The following is a 21,106-nucleotide window of genomic DNA, read 5'->3' on the forward strand; positions in this document are numbered from 1 at the left end:
TATGTATGCATATTAGACGTAATTGATTCAAGCAGAAATTCACTTTTATGTATATTTAAGTTTAAAATGTAACCTTTTTCTTCTCCTTTCTCCGTTACTTTTAAGAAAAGCAAGGACTATTAGTCTTGAGAATTGCTTTTCAAGCTGGGTTAGTTCAACGGACTAATTTTGAAGTGAAACAAGTCTGCAGCCCCACATAAAGTTTTTCTGCTTGATGAGTTTTGTCAAAAATAACCAGATTTCAAGAAGACATACAACCGGTCGCCTGAAATAAAAAATAATTGGTGTTAGTTGAATGACCCTGCTCTTTACATGGTTGTAAATCATGATAATGGCAGGCTTTGAGGATCTGTATTCTGGGCAGTTATACACTAACAGCCAAATTAGTTAAATATTAGGATCCCAGGAAGATGGTAATTTATTAAAGTTATCAAGACAGACTTTCCATTCAATCTCTACTCAGTTTTTAATTAGTTATGTAACTTTACAGCTTATTTTATATTACATACAATTTGTTTGGGGGAGATTTAAAAATGAAATTCAGGTAAGATTCACTTCTAGGGGACTGGAGAGCTGGCTCAGTGGTTAAGAACACTGATTGTTCTTGCAGAGGACCCTGGTTTGATTCGCAGCACCCGTGGCAGCTAACGACCTTCCTTAACTCCAATTCCAGGGAAATCTGATGTCCTGTGCTGACCTCCATGGGCACTGCACAGCACGAGTGCACTTACATACATGCAGGCAAAACACCCATACACGTGAAATAGGAGTAATAAATAAAAAATATTTCTAAAAAGATTAACTTTTAATTGCCAGGCCCCAAAATAAGTAAACTCTTTTCTTTTTTAAAGAAAATATTTTACTTGTTATTTTTATTTTATGTATATGAGTGTTTTGCCTGCGTGTAGGTAAGTGCACCCATGTTGTACAATGCTTGTGGAAGACAGAGGAGCCTGTCAGATCCCCTGGAACTGGAGTTATGGACGGTTGTTAGCTGCCATGTGGGTGCTGGGATTCGAACCCAGGTCTTCTGCAAGAACAGTCAGTGTCTTAACCACTGAGCCATCTCTCCAGCCCCCAGTAAATGCTTTTCTAAATCAACCAATGAACACAAGATTACACCTAAAATCTACAGATACCAGGCAAAAGGGATTTGTAGCAAAGTCCTTTAGTTTCTTCTAGCGAAAATACTACTTTGCAGATACTATCTGGGTCTCACAGGCTTCAGTGGATGAGGACTCCCTTCTTTCAAATGCTTAAACAAAAACTTAAGACTTACCATTATACTCTACCCCAACCCAGGTTTTAGGATAGGTGAGACCAAATAAACCTTTGATTCGTATTTATTCACAACACCTCTCCACTGGGAACCTGCCTTCTGCTGTTATGCACAAAAATAATTAGAAATATTAAGTTTCCTTTCTTATTTGGGACTAAGAAACAATTTTCTTGACATACTCATGACATAGCAAATACAGAGAGGGAATGAATAGGGCATCTTTACCTTTCACTTCCCTTTTTGTGAATTACCTTGCAAGTTCATGTCCTAGGACTTGCTCTATCGTGTTTCTCATTGACAAATACACCACATGTGCATGCTCACATAGGTGGGAAACAAATGCCAGGTGTGGCCTGCTGATCTGTTCGTCCAGGCTTCCTGGAATAGTATATATAATATCTACTTAAATTACTATCACTTCACTAAGATGGAAGAGCTGCATAGAGTCAGCTTCTGGAAAGTGAAAACTGACAGCAAAAGGAAGCATTTCTCCAGGTTATCATCTGTTCTGATTTGAAAATGTGCCGCCTTCCTCCCGAGTTATCACTGTCGTCATGCCTAGACACGGGGTAACCGTTGTCCATCTGAGCCTAGTAAATGTTTAACCTCTGTGCCAACTTTCTGCCCCAAGTCCACTTTTAGACAGAACTTCAGAGAATCAAGTTGGTCTTAATGTTGAGTCAGAATTTCCAAATACAGTGAATAGCTGTTTACCTATAAACATAATCAGCTTTGTATTTAGTGTAATTTCTGCTTTTGTGGCAAAGATAATCTAGAAATGGGAGGCCGGAGAGATGGCTGGGTTAGTAAAATGCCTGCTGGGACCTGAATTCAGAGTCCCAGCATGCATATGAAAAGCCAGATGTGGTGGTGCACCCCTGTAACCCCAACACTAGGATGGAGGTAAGAACACAGGCAGATCCCTGGAGACCACTGGTCACCGGCCTAGCTAGTGAGCTAGGTTCAGTGAGACAGTATCCCAAAAACTGAGGTGGCAAGTGATTGAGGAGACTGATGTTGACCTCACACACGCGTGTATGCATGCCACACACAAATACACTCTACATAAAACATGTATGCACATGTATGTACAAACACATACACACGCAAGATAGCCAGGAAGTATCTGTCAACAAGATAATGGGTTCAAGATAATAATGATGTGATCTCTTCCTTTCTTGAAGAGAGAAGACGGATAAAGTCCTTTTTACCTAAAATATCCTGTGGAGTGAAAAAAAACATGCAGACTCGAAGGAAACGAGTGGTTGGAGGAAAGGCAGCACACATGGTAAGCCTGCACGGAAATCAAAGTATCTACTTCTAAGGGTCAGTCTGAGTCAAAAAATAAACAAATAAATAAAAGTGAGGGGACGGTGTGTTCACAAAGAATGGGAGACAGCCTAAAGCTGCCTGTTTCCATTGTCATTGGGGAGGATGGCAGTGACCACATACATGTCTTTTACAGGGAGACTTCCCATGGCAGGTGGCAATTAAGGATGGCGAGAGAATCACCTGTGGGGGGATTTATATTGGTGGCTGTTGGATTCTGACTGCTGCACATTGTGTCAGGTAAAAAATGTCTTAGGTATGTTTTAGATATCCTTAAACTTTGGAAATGGGTAATAGAGATTGTGGTAGATGATCAATAAAAGTTTATCTAAGAAGTTAAGTTCTACCCCATTCTCTGTATTCATGATCAAGAGTCAAAGGACCAGCCCCTCAGATCCTACTGTGTACTCCACAGGCTAAATTGCTGCTTTTCTGGCAAGAGCAGACAAAGCTTAGGTATCAAATTACTTCACTTGGCTCATTTGCATTGTGCTAGGACCAAACTGTTTGCAAGAGGTTATGGTTGAGAGTTTATGAAAGAGTAATACTAATGGCATTTTCTCTGGTCTTACCATCATAAGGATGCTTAACTCCCAAAACAACAAAATACTTTTTCAAATCCATGTACCCTTAAATATATTTGATGTGAGTTCTAGGCAATAAAGGAAATGTCCAAAGCTCAATGATAATTATCTCATATATGCATATATGGATTCATCATTGGCTTGGTCACTCTGTGAGTCTGGATAAATTACTTACATGGGCCATGACTCAAAACTACTTTGAAGGCAAAGCACTGAACCAGGTAGGGGCAGCACTCGAGTTGTGTATTACTGCTGGGAAGTTTCCAGAACTGTGACTGGGTCTTATTGTAGACTCTGAATCACTGAAGAGCTCACCTCCAGAGAAGCTGGGGGAGACCTGCCTGCTGAAGACCAGTCATATCATGTCCCCCTTTGACAGGTTTTGAAGTTCTCAGGTTGGAGAAGCAGAGTAGTCAAAATATGGACTCAAACTCACAAGTGGCAAGATATGTCACAGCAACTCAGAAGTGATAAATGCAAATTTGATGCAAGATCAACAAGGCGAGTTGTAAGTGGCTATAGCAGTTTTCTAACGAGTACTGGAGACCAGTTAAAAAGCAGAGGTTCATTTTCTCACAGTCCTGGAGGCTGGAAGTCCAGGAGCAGTCGGCAGCAGGGCTGGTTTCTCCTGAAGCCTCTCTTGGCTGCAGACATTCCCTTCTCCCCGTGCCCTTCACTGGTCTTTCCTCTGTGCACATGTATCGTTGACGTTTCCTTTTTCCTTTTGAAGACACCAATCTTACTGTATTAAAACCCAACTCCTACTACCTCATTTAGCTTAATTACCTAATTAACAGCACCATCTCCTCCGAATACAGCCACACTGGGGCTTTGGGCATCAACAGATGGATCAGATAAAATCAGTCCACAGCAGCGGCTGAAGTGCAAAACTCCAAAGGTATTTATTGATTAATTAATCAAAGTCACCTACAAAAGAGCAGTGCTTAGGATTCTGGCCCCAGTTCAGACTTCAGAGTGAATACAATGTCATTTTCTGAGCACTTCTCTCAGACCTGGTCCTAGGCCAGGCACATTCACATGTTATTTTGTTTAGTGTTCTCAACAGTCAGTCCTAAAAGGTAGATAGTATTCTTCGCATTTTGCAAATAAGGCTGAGAAGTTAGATGACTTGGCTAAAGCTACATCACCAGTCAGTTAGCAGAGCCAGAGCAGCATCCTGTAACATACTTGACTGCCATTCAGATGAATGCCTGGTAAGAAAAACTTTGGGTGGTCAAAAATCATTAGGGAGAGCTTTCTTGATTAGGAAAGAGCCTCGTGAATGGGAGCAGTGAGCCACCTCTTCTCTCTTCCAGCTTGAGGAGCCTCCTCTCTTGGCTTCTGCGGCACATCTGCCCTGGCTTCTTCCCAGCTCTGGCCACACCTCCTCTGCTGTCTTGGCAGCTTCCCTCTATGCTTGAGCACTGCAGCTCCACCGAACGGCTGGTGCTCCTCACTGTTCACCCTAACACTATCTAAATATTACTCTAAGATGACTAAACGGCAGCCACAGCCTGGGTTTTCCCTTCAACCACCGATATACAATCAGCAGCCTGACAACACCAAAAGTACACTGAGGGCCGGAAGATGGCTCAGTGAGTCACTTGCCATGCGATCATAAAGACCTGAGTTTGTGCCCCAGAGCCACATTTTAAAAACCTCATGGGGGCTGGAAAGATGGCTCAGCAGTTAAGAATACTGGTTGTTCTTGCAGAAGACCCGGGTTCAATCCCAGCACCCACATGGCAGCTAACAACTGTAACTCCAGTTCCAGGGGATCCCACAGTCTCTTCTGCCCTCTGGGGGCATTGCACAACACAGGGGCACTTACTTATATGCAGGAAATACACACATACACATAAAATAAAAATAATTTAAAAAAAAAAAGCTGTATGTAGTAGTATGTGTTTGTAATCCCAGAACTGGGAAGACAAAGACAGATGGACGTCTGGAGCTTGCTGGGCAGACAGCCTTCCTCTTGGGTGGGTTCCAGGCCAGTGAGAGACCTTGAGAAACAAAAACAAAACCAACCAACAACAAAAAGCAGCAGGTAGAGCTTGAGAAACAGCACACAAGGTTGACCTCTGCCGCCCATACACATGCATACATACATTTGCAACTGTATACACATGAGCACACAACATGCTTGCACATACACACAAGAAGTACATTGAATTTCAAATGTCCAAGACTAAATTGATGATGATATGCCTCTTGTCTTAAATACAGTCATGTTCCACTGTTTCCTCTTAGCAAACACAATTTATACAAGAATCTTAAATTCAGCATATTTCACTCTTTTTTATTTTATTTTATGTGTATGAATGTATTGCCTGCATGTATGTAAGCGTACCCATGTCATGCAATGCCCAAGGGGGTCAGAAAGGGATATCGGATCCCCTGGTACTGGAGTTTCAGATGGTTGTTAGCCACCATGTAGGTGCTGGGGATCAAACCTGGGGCTTCTGCAAGAGCAGCCAATGCTTTTAGCTGCTGAGCCATCTCAAACCTTCCCTCCTCTATCATCACCCTGCTTTTCCTTCTCATTTAGATTGAATGTCTTGCCTCCAGAATGCCTTACCTGCATTCACCCTGTCTACCCATTGCCCCACCTATGTGTTCTCTACTGTCAGAAAAATGTTTCTGTAGTTACTTTCCTTTTTTTTCCTTTTGGTCTTTTTGAGGCAGGGTCTCCTGTAGCTCCACCTCTCCTGGAATTCACTGTGCAGTCCCGGCTGGCCTTAAACTCACAGAGATCCACCTGCCTCTGCCTCCTGAATACTGGGATCAAAGGCTTGCACTACCTCCCTTGGCCTGTGTTAGTTACTTTCTATTACTGCGATAAAGCACTGACCAAAAGCAACATGGGCTTACAGCTCCTCAGTCACATTCCATCACTGAGGGAAGCCAGGGCAGGAACTTTAGAAGCAGGAACTGAAGCAAAGGACCACAGAGGAATGCTGCTTACTGGCTTGCTTCCTCCAGCATGCTCAGCTACCTGTCTTATACCATCCAAGCTCATCTGCCTAAGGATGGCACTGCCATCAGTGGGCTGGGCCCTCCTACATCAACTAACAATCAAGAAAAGACCCACAGACCAATCTGATGGAGGAAATTCCTCAACTGAGACTCCTTCTTCCCAGGTGTCTCTAGTTTATGTCAAGAGGACAAAAACCAACCAGCAGTTTCCATACCATGGGATCAATCACTTGAAATGCAAGGGCTTTGCAGTCCACTTAGAATAAGCATCTAAACCCAAATGTCAATATAGCTCGTTAAGCCCTGTATGGTTTAGCCCTTACTTTCCTTTACCTATCTCATCCTGCCCCACAGCACCACCTCTTACTCTCTGATCCACCAGCTCTGGACTTTTTCAGCTACTCAAGAGTAATTCCTCCCTTCCACAAAGGGACCGTTATAATGTGATTTTCTGAGTTGTCATTAGAGAAAGACAAATTATGGTCAGTTTATGATATTTGAGAAAACTGGAGACACTGAGATACTATTTTTAAAGAAGATATATGAATAATATATTTTAGGATTTTTTTAATGTTCCAGTTTTGGTTATGGAAAATCTGTTTCATGAAATACTTCATTATAGGAGAGATTAAACAATGAGATCATAAGAAAAGCCAGAGAGATCATTCCTCCATTTACCACTCACCTAATTTCCCCCTAACTAAATTTAATTTCACTGTTTCATAACAAGGATAAAACATTTTTTCAGAATATGATAATTATACGTCAGAAAGAAGAATATAAAACTGTATTGGAGCTGGAAAGATGGCTCAGTAGTTAAGAGCACCCCATAACAATGGTACATGGGTGAGGTCTCCCTTGTTTTTAGAAATCAGGTCACTTTGCCTTGTGTGGTGGCGCACACCTTTAATTCCAGCACTTGAGAGTCAGAGGCAGGTGGATCTCTGTGAGTTCAAGGCCAGCCTTGTCTACATAGTAAGTTCCAGGCCAGCTGGGTCTATAGGGAGACGCTGTCCCAAAAAGACCAAAGGAAAAAAAAAAGTAAATAAAAATAAAGAAAGAAATCAGAGGACTTGAGTCCAGGACATTCCATCTTGGGCTTTTTCATCTGATCCTCTATTTTCACTTCTGTTAGTAACTTTACCGCTGTGGTATTCCTGAGTATTTATTTAATAAAGCACTTGTGGGCCATGCCTAGCTCAGAGCCTAGCCGGGAGCAGTCTCTCTACCCCTCAGTGGTCAGGTGGCTGTGGAATGGTGATTTCATCTCCCTGAGCCTCAGTTTCCACATCTATAAAGTGGGAGTGATTCTACAACCTCACAGGGCTGAAGTGAGGATGAAGTGAGTTGATATATATTAAACACTGAACAGCACCCCAGAACATGCTCTTGCAGAAGGCTGGGGTTCAATTCCCGGGACCCACAGGCAGCAAACAACCACCAGAAACTCGAGTTCCAGGGAATCCAGTGCCTTCTTCTGGCTCCCACGGGCATTGCATGCACATTGTGCATGCAGGCAAAACACTTATACACATAAAATAGAATTTAAAAATCAAAAAAGTTAAAAGATGAAGAATCAGAGTTCATAGTTTTCTTGTGTATTTCATTTCCCTTTCTTTGCTCTCACAGACCCAGTAAAGTTCGCAATTACCAAGTGTGGACCGCATTATTAAACTGGTTACAACCTAATGCTGAGATACAGGTTGCAAAAGTGAATACAGTTATTGTTCATGAACACTACAATGGAACCACCTACCAAAATGACATAGCTTTGATTGAAGTGAAAAAACATGTGACCAAAAAAGAATGCATACTCTCTAATTCTGCCCCTGCCTGCGTGCCCTGGTCTCCGTATCTATTCCAACCGAATGATAAATGCATCATTTCTGGATGGGGTCGAGACAAAGGTATATGTTTTATATCCACAAGTTGGAAATGGAAATCAAAATGCATGGGAGCTGTGCTAGTACTAAGATCCCTATCAGATGCAGAAGTAAGCAGCCATCTAACTACCAGCCATCTAGCCGCCCGGCTGGACTCACAGCCTGAGTAGTTGCACAGCACCCATTGTCAGGAGGACACCATGAAGCTGGGGGTGTGACTGTGTGGAGTGCTTGCTTAGCTTGTGAGCGTTCCTGGGTTTGACCCCCTGCAGTGAAAAGTACAAACTCAAATGTGATTTGTGATGGTGTACACTTAGATCCCAGAGGCAGCAGCAGGAGCATCAGGAGTTCATGCCCACCCTTAAAGCCAATAAGATTTGCTTCATTTTTCCCTAGACAAGTACTAATTAAGCAGTTTCATTTCAGTTAAGATGGAACTCCTAGGAGAGAAGGTGTAGAAAGGGGATTGCAGTGTCAGACCTCGTGATGCTCACACAGTGCTGGGGTAAAGGCAGAGAGGGTAATTTAGCATAAGACATTTATAAAGTATCAGTTAAATTACTAAGATTTTATGCAGCCACTGATCACGTAACTATTAAGCATCTTTTCGGTGCAAGGTGATTGTGAATGCTGGCAAAGAATGAGTCAGGGTTGGCCCTTGAGCTCTTAAACTCTCGTGTAGTGAGGAAATAAACAGCAAGTGACAGGATGCATCATAAAACATTGCCGTGGGCTGGAAAAAGAGAAGTGGAGGGATGGGACAGACTCCCGTCTCACTCCTGAAATATTGTGTTCTTAAATGTCCCTCATTTCCTTGGTCACTCAGCAGTACCTGGCCTTTCTCTTTCCACAGACGAAAGATGTTCAAGTCCCAAAACTTTCATTTAAATGTAAAGGAAATTCTAACTCCCTTATCAATCACTTCAGATCGCTTAAGAGAGGGATTTCCTCACAGACAAAAACATGTACACATTGATAACTTCATGTGCACTTTGGACTAACTTCATACAAGGTTTTTTTCACTCTAATAGGACTTTCAATGAAATTACTAACCATAACAAAACAAAGCCAGAGATATTTATGTGAGAAGGCCCATCACTGAGTCCTACACCATTCCCCTACTAAACTCAGCTATGGAAGGGGAAAGTTTGCACCTCAACCATCACAGGTGTCAGCTCTTTACCAAGGCTGTGACTTCAGGCCATAATGTTCCATAACCTCCCTTCTGATAGGTAAATGGAGTCAATTGGGAGAAAGGGCCAGGACACAGACAAGAACTCCAGGGGGATACAGTTTATTGGCAGAGGAAAACGCACGGGACAGTCCCCAATTTGGGATGGAGGAGCTGTCAGTTTACAGGCTGCTGGCTGGGGGGTTTCATAGGCAGCCTAGGGAGTGTGGAACATGGGAAAATGATTCCAAGCAGAGGGGGTCTGGATCCTGCCAGGAAGAAGCAGCCTCTGCTGAGACAGTCCCTTAAATCAACCAGGTCTTGGGTCATGAGAGTAAGGGGTCTGCTTCCCTTCCAAACTTAAAGGAAGACACTTCTGCTGAGGCAGCTCTTATATCAGTGGGTCTGAGGGTGCAGGGCCTGTTTGTCTTCTAAAATTATCTGGGAAACAGCTTTGTACTGAGACAGCTCTAAATACAGCTGCCTGGCCAGTTCCTGTTTTGCAAGGGGGTCTGAGGGCTTCCTGTTTTGTAAGGGGGCTTTGCTGCTCTGGGAGGAGGGTCATCTGCAGACCTGGACTCTAACTCCTTCACTGTCCATTGATTGCTAATATATAATTATATGTCAATATATTTTACTAAGTTTAAGTTTACTAAGTCATAAAAGCATTTAATTTAGATTTCTCATTTGTGGGTTCTGAGTGTCTGTTTTCTCACTTTCTTTAGATAACTCTAAAGTCCATTCACTTAAGTGGGGTGAAGTTAACCTAATAGGCAACTGCTCTAATTTCTACCAAAATCGCTACTATGAAAAAGAAATGCTATGTGCAGGTAAGAGCCCAGTGGTTCACCCGAAATGCATATTAGATTAGTCTGCTTTTGATACTTGAACAAAATAGCTGCGACTGGGTTTTTATAAGGAAAGAGAATTAGCTCACAGCTTGAGAGGCATTTGGCCATGAACCAAGCTCTGGTGCCGGCCTCGTGGTGACAGCACTGTGATAGCAGAGTCATCACAGAGAGAAGTGAGAGAGCACATCAGAAGACTGGAAGTCAAGGAGAGGGGAGAGGAGGAGGGGTTGGGCCCCAGGGTAATCCCTCTGAGGGCCCACTCCCCTGCCATCAGGACCTCCCAGGAGGCTCCACCTCTTACCAGCACCACACTGAGGACAGGCCCCCAAAGCATGAACCCTTGATAAATTCAAACCAACAGTGATTTCAAGTGTTAGAAAGTCATAAGAGTGAAAAGAAATCACCCTCCCTTCTGGAGATGAACTCAGGACTGTAGTGAACAAAATTTTCCAGGAGGCATTGTCATGGCTAAGAAGAGAAGCTGAGGCCTGGCTGCCTAGGCTCAGGGCTAGCCTCTGCCACTTCCTTGCTGTGTGACCTTCAATGAGTTAGTTAACGTATTTGTGTTTTATTTGTCTCATTTATACGATAAAGGAAATAATGATACCTCATAGAATTGTGATTAGGTTTTTGAAACAGTGAATGGTTAGTGCCTTTTAAGCACTCAGTAAGCGTTGGTAGTCTTATTATCTCCCTGCTCAGCAACTTCCAGGTTGGAATCGCCTTATAAAGTAGTGTAAAGTACAACAGATAAGCAAGAAGAACATGCTAATTTAGGGAAATGAACAGATTTATGAATTATTTCCTAATCTGCATCTCTTCAACACTGCAGTCCCAGGAGGGGCCTAGGTAGGAAAAGCTCCTGTTATTTCCTATCAGGAAAGTTCAAGAAAGGGGAAGTCTTTACAAAGACCAGTGCAGGAGGCAGGAAGGAGGCTCTGACAAATTAAAGAAAATATGTGATTTTCCTCAGGTACAAAAGATGGCTCCATCGATGCCTGCAAAGGTGACTCTGGAGGCCCCTTGGTCTGCACAGATGTCAACAACGTGTCTTATGTTTGGGGTATTGTAAGCTGGGGTGAGAACTGTGGGAAACCAGAGTTCCCAGGTGTTTACACCAAAGTGGTCAATTATTTTGACTGGATTAGCTATCATGTGGGAAGGTCTCTGATTTCTCAACATAATATCTGAAGCTGTGATCCCTACCTTCTGTACTTATCCTTTTCAGGAGTTCTAGTGGGACTTCTCAAAATGAAGCAAGTCTTATTGGATAATTTTAAAGTTCTCTTCAAAGTTTATCCTATTTTAGAATTTTGCTGTATAATTACCAAATAAATATTCTGGTTAAGCATACAAGCTCTTTTTTTCAAACTGTGTTTTTTGGTTTTGTGATTTTGTGTGTGTGTGTGTGTGTGTGTGTGTGTGTGTTTCAGTGCTCAGGAACAGCCAGCTATACCCTCAGTCTACAAATTTTGTGTACAGAAAATGTGACTGAATTGTCTCCATGCAGGGATGATGTATTCACTATATTAAAGGTTGAGACAGTTCAATGACACTGGAATCACGTAAGACTAGGTTCAACCACAACTCCCCTTCCTACTACATTGGGTGATTTATTATTTTCTTTGTGTCTCATTTTCCATGTATTTTTTGTGGGTTTTTTTTCCTGGGGAGACATAAACAACTGTCTATTCATTCCAGATAAGACACCAACAAACTATCCAAGAAATGATTCCACTTAAGTCTAGCTTCTTTAACCAACAGATATATCTATTATGGTTTCAAACATCAGCAGCCTCCCCCTTTCCCAACAGGGTCCTATGGACTTTGGATTTTTCAAGCCTAAAAAAGGGAACTGAGCCGATAAGCACCTTGGCCTTTAAAGTCAAGGGAAGCAGGTTCTTCTAAGAGGCAGCCTGCCTTTCCTCTGATCTCCGAAGACAAGAAAAGCAGATTCTGCCTGCTAACCAGAGATTTTAGGAGCTGTTTTAGTTCAACAGCTTTTCCTTTATCTTAAGAGGACAAAAAAAGTAAACACTTCCCAACCCAGATCCTGGCTGGCAGACGGAACAGAGGCAAGTTTACAAGCCCTGCTTTTCCTGCTTTCCCCGCGCCTGATTTTTCCCAAAAAACTTCCCGCCTTCAGTACCCTGAAGCCCCCTTATATAAGGTCCAGCTCACAATCTGTGGGCAGACATTTTCCTTTCCCCGAAGGGAATGTGTCCGTGCAAAATAAAGCTCTATCCCGCTGAGAGTTTTATCTGTGTCTTGGTCCCTCATCCTCCATTTGCTCGATTCTCTGCCAACTTTTTACCTATCAGTATCAGGGCTACTTAAGGGATCATGGGTGATTTAAAGGCAACTGAGTCACCAAAATGCTCACCTAAGTATGAGTGACAACTCACAAAACTGCATCCCTGGAGCTCCCTGTCCAACTTGCTGCACAAAAGACAATCTCCTCTCCCTAGCAACTATTTACTGTCGGGGAACCCTGCTGTTAGGGTTGTAGTTCTCCATGTCCAGATAGTCCTGAGGGGCTCGGCACCAAATGGAAGGACTCCCCTTTTCAGCAGGGGGCCTCCTGCTCTCTTCCTGGCTCACCTGGAAAGTGCCACCAAGCACACATGGATGCCTGACCTTATCTAAAAACATGACCTTTGGCATAGTTACCTGGAGTAAAAACTACCCCCAGAGAAACTACCCCCAGGTTTTTTCTATATGATAGTCAGGCATTGCCTGATAGTCTGGAAGATAGGAACCCACTGCCACATGTAAATAAAGCATACTATGAGCACCTATCAACTGAGGCTTTTGCTACTGCCTCCACACTATAAATTCTCTAGTTTTCCCACTGAATAAACGGAGCTGTTTTCACTGTGTCTGGAGCTGTATCACTGCTGTTTCACTGCGCCTGTGACCAGTCTCCCCGGAAGGGCTGTCTTCCGTCAGCGCTCACTGGCCGTCCTGACCCCGTTCGCCGCTTCTGCTCTCCCTGCCCTCATTGGCCGCCAACAACCCGTGAAGAGAGGGAGAGACCCCTGCAATTTACTGTTCATATTACCTTGGAGAATGAAGGGCCTGTGAGTCCTCTAACTGTCTGAGCTGCCTTAGTCTTGTAAGTTTCCTCAGCTTCTTAAGACTGGTAAGTTTCTTTACCTTCCTGAGTTTTATAAGCCTCCCTCTACCCTTAAGGAAAAGCTACAGATCAATTCACAACATGGAGCTGTGTGGAAATGTGTTGAAGTCACAGGTTTGTGTAGAATGCTGGGCATAGTATGTATGACAGGGCAATAACTTACCCCACAGCTCTTGTGCCATGTCTCTGTGTCAAGCACAAAATATTTTCCCTCAAATTGGTCTTTGCTTCTTGCCACTCACTCTCCTGGAGCCTCTGGACCCTGTCCACCCACCTCTTGCTGTCACTCACTTATCTCTGTGCTCTGTCAGCACTAACCTGGGCTGCTTGGCCTCCTTCCGGGTTGTGTCCTGGCTGCTTCTTTTGTTTTGCTCTTTCTGGTCTGATCTAAACTTGATTTTTAATCCATTCATAGTCCAAGGACTCACAAATCCACAGCTCCAGACTGATTTTCTGCAACTGCAGACGAGTTTATGCCACTAAATACTTGCCATTTAGGAGAGAAATGGCCAGCCCTGGATTAGGGCAGCTACACCCTAGATGTGCTCACCTGCTAGGGGCAGCACATACTCTCAGCACGGGCCCCTCCTCTCAGCAAGCGACCCTGTCTCCATGGCATTGCTCTGCTCTGCATTTGTCAGTGCCCTAGCTTTCCCTTTTATTGACCTCTGCTGCTTCTCCAACACTCTGATGCCATCTAGGGGTGCAGGAATGGTTCGTTTTTCTCTACCAATTAGAGAATGAAAAGGCAGGTCTAGATTACTGGGAATCTTGGTGAGTTCCAGCACAGCTGTCATAGGATACCTGGGAAATCAGGGTCCCTATTTGGGGTTCCTAGTATGGCTAACAAGGAAATCAATGAATGGAAACCAGGGCTGGAGAGATGGCTCAGTGGTTAAGAGCACTGACTGCTTTTGCTGAAGACCAGGGTTTGATTCCCAGCACCCACATGGTAGCTATGAACCGTCCTTAACTCCAGTTCCAAGGGAATCCGAAGCCCTCTTCTGATCTCTGTGGCATTGCATGACATGGGTGCACTCACATACATGCAGGCAATACACTCGTACACATAAAATAAAAATAATAAAAAAAATTTTTTAAAGTATACTGAGGTTTTGACCAGCATCTGAAAGAAAAATAGTTACTCAGAAAGGTGGGCAGACCTAACTGCACCTCACAGTGGATACACTAGGGAGCAGGAATTCTGGGAGGAAAAGCACATTATGTTAAGAGTGTTCCCCTCACCAGGCCCCTGGCCTGTCCCACTGGATTAACCCTTAAGGGAGGAGACAAGGGTATGTCTCCACCTTCCTGGAGGTAGATTCCATTCTTTTTTAAAAAATTTTATTTACTTTTATTTAATGTGTATGCGTGTATTCCCTGCATGTAGGTAAGTGCACCCACGTCATGCAATGCCCATAGAGGTCGGAAGAGGCTGTTGCGTCCCCTGGGACTGGAGTTACAGACAATTGTTAGCTGTCATGTGGGTGCTGGCATCTGAACTCAGGTCTTCTGCAAGAACAACCAGTGTTCTTAACTGCTGAGCCGTCTCTCCAGCCCCTTTATTCCATTCTTTACACCACCCTATCCCCCCGACACACACCTTCTGGAGATAACCCTAAAATCATTTAGGAGATGGGCTGATACTGAGAAATAGATGTAACCTTTATCTCCCATGCAAATCTAGAGGTCTAGTTCCAAAGTTTTTCACCGGAAGGAATTAAAGTCTAAACTGGAGTTTCGGTTCCACCCTCATGAATGGCCTCCAAGCAGGCTGCTCATTTGGACCAGAAACAAGAGCTCCCTTTTCGGAAGTCTCTGACAATCTGTCCCCAGTGAGTCTGTAAGGCGGTCTTCCTTCTGTTCGTTCTCTTTGGCTCCTGTACTGATTAGCTCTATAGCCCCGGAGACCTGAATATATGGAGTGCAGTTGGACCCTGATTAGCTGAATATGGGCATGCCAGTTACAGAGGAGCTGGCAACCCCGGTTAGGAAAACCAAGCAGGGAAGAGCTGTCAAATGTCACCGGGCAGAAGAACTTTTTATCAGTCAAAAGTGGTTAAAAGTTCTCGATCAGGTCCTCAGATCTGTCTCTGCAGAGGCAAGGAAACTTGGACATTTCTGTTTGTTCTGAGTCACCACAATCTTTGCAGACTCCCTGCTGCTTTCCTACCTAGGCCCATGTGGTCAATTCTGTTCTGCTGGGAAAGTCAGGAGATTTCTCTCAACCAGAGTTTTTGTGTTTTCTTTGTTCATTTATGTATCGTTACTGATGCCCCTGAGGTTTGAGCCTCCCAACTGTCAGGAAGCTTCATATGGGGAGGAGGGAAGATACCCTAACCACTATCACAAAGTCAGTGATGCATTTTTCACATAAATATACTTTCAACATGACATCGGGCTCCAGTCTTGGGTAGAGCCCAAATGTTTTAGTAATAAAAATATTCATGTCTCCATAGATTCCAAAATCAGCTGCTGACCAACTCTTCTTTATTTAAAAATATAGTAAAATAGACAGACCTTAAATAAGCCACTCTAAGCATGAGGGTCAGTAGCACTAATTGCTTTCACAATGGTGTCCAGCCATTACTACTTTCAATCTATGTGATGTGTTCATCCTCCCAACTGAAAACTTCACACCCATTACATAATAACGCCCCGCCAACTCCCACACTTCCTAGATTTTTATTCCATTTGCCTTTGAATGCAGGAGGAATATTTAACTGTCTATTCCTAGGTAAGAAGGACCCCCAGGAACCAGTTACTATTTTGCACATGAATCTGGAAATTGCTTGACTCGGGCAGCCGCCTTGCCAGCATCTCATGCACTTGCAGTTAGGGCAAGAGCAGTGTTACCTTGAGGCTCCTCCATTCCATGGGTTGAGCCTGCTTAGACTGGGAGAACTGGGTGAGCTAGGCTTCTCACACATCTTTCTGTGTGCCATCTCTTCACAAGGAATGCCAGACTTCTAAGGATTGGAGCTCCTGAGTGTTCCAGGAGAAACTACGGGAAGCTGCACGGCCTTTTCTGACCCTGCCTTGTAATTCAGTTTGATCACTTCCATCGCAAAAATCTATCCAGGTTCAAACAAAGAGGACACAACCCATCTCTTGATGGGAAAGTGATAGAATGTGTAAACTGAAAGAGAGTCATAAGCTTCCTTACAAAAATTCCTCTATGTAGCCAAATGGCCCAAATTGGTGGCTTGGTCTTTGATCAGGCCTTATCAACTGGTCACTTCCCTGGCTGACAGAGACTTGTTAACCCCTGCTGTGCCACAGCCTGCTCTGGTGGCCTGGCCTTCTCAACTGATCACTACAGAGACTCTGCAGAGACAACCTGCTGTGCCCAAAAGATAACAGTGCCTGCTGCTCATCCTGAGAAAAGAGCCTCAGGAAGGAGACCCTCAGGTACCCCAAGGACACTGACACCTGACACTGAGCAAGTTCCTACAGCTGTGTTCAGTAGAGTCCCTATCTAAATCCAGACTACTCTGCTTATTGATGCCGAGGTCTGCATCCATGGACAGCACCAGTCCTTTGCCATGTTCTCCAGAATCAAAGAGGACATAGTCCTTGCCTGTTGCAGGTCTGGCTCTTGTTCTTATTTCTTATCTTTAAACTTCCTTTCTCTACTCTCCTAAATCTAACAGAAAGGTGTTAGGTTGTAGACATGTTTTAAAAACTCTGGCTCTAGACTGAGCAATCCTGGGGCAATGTGGCACCTTTGGATATAGCTGTGTGTAAAGTTTTAAAGTCCTCAGAACCCTATTCTGCACAGAGGCTTGAAACTTGCAAGCTTCAGAACAGAATGGACTAGGGTCAGGTTCTGAAGGGCAAAGACTTAGTTATCCAAAGTAGCTCCATGTAGGAGAACCAGGGACAGTAGGGATGGAGTGACCTGACTCCAGAGTTTTACCTGTTCAGGGGTCTGACTTGGGACTCTGATGCTATACAGACTCCACTGTGATTGGCTTAATAAAAACACAAATTCATTCAAAGATTCATTCACAAAAGCCCCAAGAAAGCCAGAGAATTGGATCAGAGTCCACACATCTAGGAATAATGTTCAATGACCATAGGAGGATTGCTCTGTCAGAAGCTCCTGCCATGACTTCAGGCCATAGTGGGCCCATTCAGACAGTACATCAGAGGCTGGGCCCTGAGGGATGTGTCTATGAGCTATCACAGACTTCCCTAAAGGTGCCCAGGGAACAGAACTCACAAGGTATGGACTTCTGTCACCACCTTGATGCAGAAGCTAGTTCTCTGAAAGTAGTAAGGGAAAAGGGCCCATGGTGAACGCGCACACATGGTGCGGTGAAAACAGAGGCTGAGTGAAAAGGAAGATTAAGGGTTTAAATAGCTGTATCTGAGGCACTGAGAAAGAGGAATGAGACTTGTACCTGGGTATGAGATAACTAAGCTAAACAGACAAGAGGGTCAAGGCATGTGATGGTAAACCAGCTGGAAGGCCCTTAAGGAATAAATGTAGGGCATTGTTGACCTTCCAATGAAGCTAACAGACTGTTAAAAGAATGACTTCTAACAAGGTCAGGGAGTAATACCACTGGCCAAGTGACTCACAGCCAGCAGACTGTCAGTGTTCATACCTAACACAGCTGGAGTCAGACAAGGCTGGAGAGGCATTCAACCACCCTTCAATAAGTAGGCGGCCACATACACAGCACACGGTCATCTCCCTGGTTGGGCCAGGGGGACATGCATAGACTGCGTCTGTCCTCCATTGGCTTTGCCCATGATAGTCCATGAAACTGGCCAATCTCATAGCAATTAGCTCAGCCTTTGTCTAGTCTCTGCTCTAGCCCTATAAAAACCCTGGACAAGGAAGTAGGGGTTTGCACTCTTGGGAGTTTCACTTTTCCTCAATTTCCCCATTTTTCTGTAATTCTTCTTGATAAACTATATTTTCCTTTACAAACCCCCATTACTAGCCACATCTTTAATCTTCATTCCCATGAGACATCAAACTCTGAGCCACTGTTCCAAGTCAGTCTTTGATGACCATGTCTGGAACTGTAGGTCCTCGCATCATGCACAACTGGGTTGTGAAAGGTGCCAACAGGAAAATACATTATGAAGGTGTATTTTGCAGGAACAATAGTGAGAAAGCTCAGTGGAAATAAGCCTGGAGTGGCAAAGAGGGTTTCCTGTGACGTGAGCTTCCTGAGTTAAGGACTATGATGGGAGCGTTGGTTGGCAGCTTGACAGAGTTAAGAACCACTTAGAAGAGCCTCCAGGTGTGCCTATGGGGTTATCTTGACTGTGTTCATTTACTCCTGTAGAAAAAGCAAGCTAAATGCTAATGCGCATTTGTTTCTCTGTGTTCTGACTGTGATGTGACAGGCTGCTTTAAGCTCTGGCAGCCTTGACTTCCTTGTCATGATAGACCGTATCCTGGAACCACCTGGAACCCTCAGCTAGAATAAACCCCTTCACCCTTGTTGTTTTTTTAATTGTATTTTGGAGACAACCTGAGAGCACCTGACTCCCACCTGACTGGGGTGAGCTACCCAAATGGTGCAGTGCCCATCCCCCTGCTTTGGAACTATCTGCAGTCCTTCCCACTGCTCCAGGGCTTAGGCTCCCTGCTGACAATCCTTCTCCTATCTCCTCTCCTTAGACCTTGACACTCCTCATATGAAGCCTCTGAAGTGCTCCAAACTAATGAGGGCCATTCATCCTCCTAGAGAGCCCCTGAGTAGCCTGGCTGGAGCCATGTGGTCCCTCCAATATAAAATCAAAAGAGAGAACCTGAAGCCTAGATCAACCAGCTTTTCATATCCAATCAGAAAGCAACTGAGGTACATCCATAATATAAACAGAATCAGACTTCAACTAACAAAGGAAGGCTTGAATTTCATACCTGGATCACAAGCAACACAAGACATGCACATGCCAAAACCACCACAACAAAAAATAATAATATGAAAAACCAAAATAACATGTTACCACCAAATACCACCAGTCCTATAGAAGAATTCTACAATGAGAACCCCCTAGAGATAACCCAGGACACAAAATTTAAAAGAACAGTCATAAATATGATCAAAGAATTCAATGAATTTTAGGGGTGGGGATGGTTTTGAAACAGGGACTCACTGTAGCCCCAGCTGGCCTGGAACTTGATATGTAGACCAGGCTGGCCTTCACCTCACAGAGATCCACCTGCCTCTGTGTCTGTGCTGGGTTTAAAGGCAGGGGCCACCATACCCAGCGACAGCATTCAATGAATTTAAAAAACACACAAACAAGAACTAAAGAAGGGATAAACTTTAGGGATAAACTTCTGACTGAATTCACAAAAGAGATAGAAATATTGAAGAAAACTCAGGATGAAATGAAGAACACAGTAAAAAAAATCAACAAGCCAATTAGAAACAACAGGAGAAAGCCTCACCAATGGACTTTAAGACACAGATTAACCCCAACTCAGTAATAGTAGGGGACTTCAGTAGCCTACTATCTCCAAGAGATAGGTCAACCAGACAAAGAAAAAGCAGAGAGACATCTGAATTAAATGATACCATACATGAAATGGACCTAACAGACCTCTACCAAATATTCTACCCAAGCACCAAAGACTACACTTTCTATTCAGCACCCCATGGAATTTTCTCCAAAACTGAGCACATATTGGGGCAAAACTAAACCTCAACAAATACAAAAAAAATTCAAATAATTCCATGCAGTCTACCAGAAAACAATGTAATAAAGCTTAAAATCAACATTAAAAAGAAATTCTAGTGTTACGGTTCTGGACTCGAACAAAGTCACCAGCAGCACTTTGGTAGAAAGTAGCAAGGCGAGAGTTTATTACGACCGGCCAGGCTGTCTATCTCGGGAATAGAAGCAGCCCCAAATAATAGCTGGAAAGGGTTTTATAGGATTACAGAAAGCATTATTCAAACAGAACATCTGTGAGCCAATCAGGTTTGTACAACACAGCAGAATTTGAATTCACCAGTCAATAGCCTGTAACTGTGCAGATAAGCAAGTGTACAGAAGCAAGATAAGCAGTTAGCCCTAGATTAGAACATTTCACTGTTTGGTGGTTAGGCCATTTCTCGGAACTCACAGGTACACTCCTTTCTGAGGAATTTACAGGAGTCAGGCAGAGGTCAGCCCCTCCTAATTATCTTAAAGAAAGATGGGGGGAACTTATGTTAGGACCCTGAGATAGTTCACTAGGACCTACATGAACTCATGGAGATTAAACAACAGACTCCTGAATGATGAATGGGTCAAAAAAGAAACTGAGAAATAAAAGTATTCCTGGAACTAACCCAAACAGTCAATGCAACACAACAAAGCCTCTGGGACACTGTAAAAGCAGTCCTAAGAGGGAAGCTTATAGCTCTAAGTGCCTACTTTAAAAAATCAGAAAGAGCCCAAATAAATGACCTAACACTGTAACTCAAGACACTGGAAAGGCAAGAAAACCAAATACAAACCCAGACATGGGACCCCTGGAGGCCTCTGGGAAGTTCAAGTAGGAGCAGGGAGGAAGGTGTATAGGGCAGAGGGTTGAAATGAGACAGGAGAATCCTGGACTAGCCAAAGGAACAGATGGAAGCCAAAGCCAAAGCAGGGACAGAGAGATTGGCACTGATTCCAGAAATGTTAAGGAGGGAGAACATGGCATCTTGGGGACGATGACCTGGTCCTAGGGAGAGACTTGAGACTGGACAGTTGCCAGGTTTTCTCTTAATGATGAGGTGACTGGTGTTGGAACTGGCTGAGATGTAGAAGGAAGAGGGGGACAGAAGCAGGTCTAAACAGTCTGGGTTATTTTGGATTTGTGATGTCCTATGGAGCTCAAGGAGAATGCATAGTATGCAGTAAAAGAGAAAAGGTGATGAAGAAACTGGCA

General features: G+C 43.8%; 1 protein-coding gene across 4 annotated transcripts in view; it reads left to right on the forward strand.

The window, feature by feature from the left end:
• Cfi (complement factor I) overlaps positions 1 to 11,432 on the forward strand; it is a 45,685-nt gene extending 34,253 nt beyond the window's left edge. For all 4 annotated transcript variants that reach the window (XM_029568628.1, XM_029568618.1, XM_029568623.1 and 1 more), the window contains 5 exons: positions 2,464 to 2,567; positions 2,745 to 2,848; positions 7,801 to 8,078; positions 9,951 to 10,055; positions 11,050 to 11,432. In XM_029568628.1, coding sequence (XP_029424488.1) covers positions 2,464 to 2,567; positions 2,745 to 2,848; positions 7,801 to 8,078; positions 9,951 to 10,055; positions 11,050 to 11,267 — 809 coding nt within the window. In that variant the 3' untranslated portion in view covers positions 11,268 to 11,432. The remainder of the gene's footprint in view (positions 1 to 2,463; positions 2,568 to 2,744; positions 2,849 to 7,800; positions 8,079 to 9,950; positions 10,056 to 11,049) is intronic.
• The last annotated feature ends 9,674 nt before the right edge of the window (positions 11,433 to 21,106 follow it).

The sequence above is a fragment of the Nannospalax galili genome, unplaced genomic scaffold (assembly GCF_000622305.1).
Source record: "Nannospalax galili isolate Female #2095 unplaced genomic scaffold, S.galili_v1.0 scaffold571, whole genome shotgun sequence".
NCBI lineage: Eukaryota > Metazoa > Chordata > Mammalia > Rodentia > Spalacidae > Nannospalax > Nannospalax galili.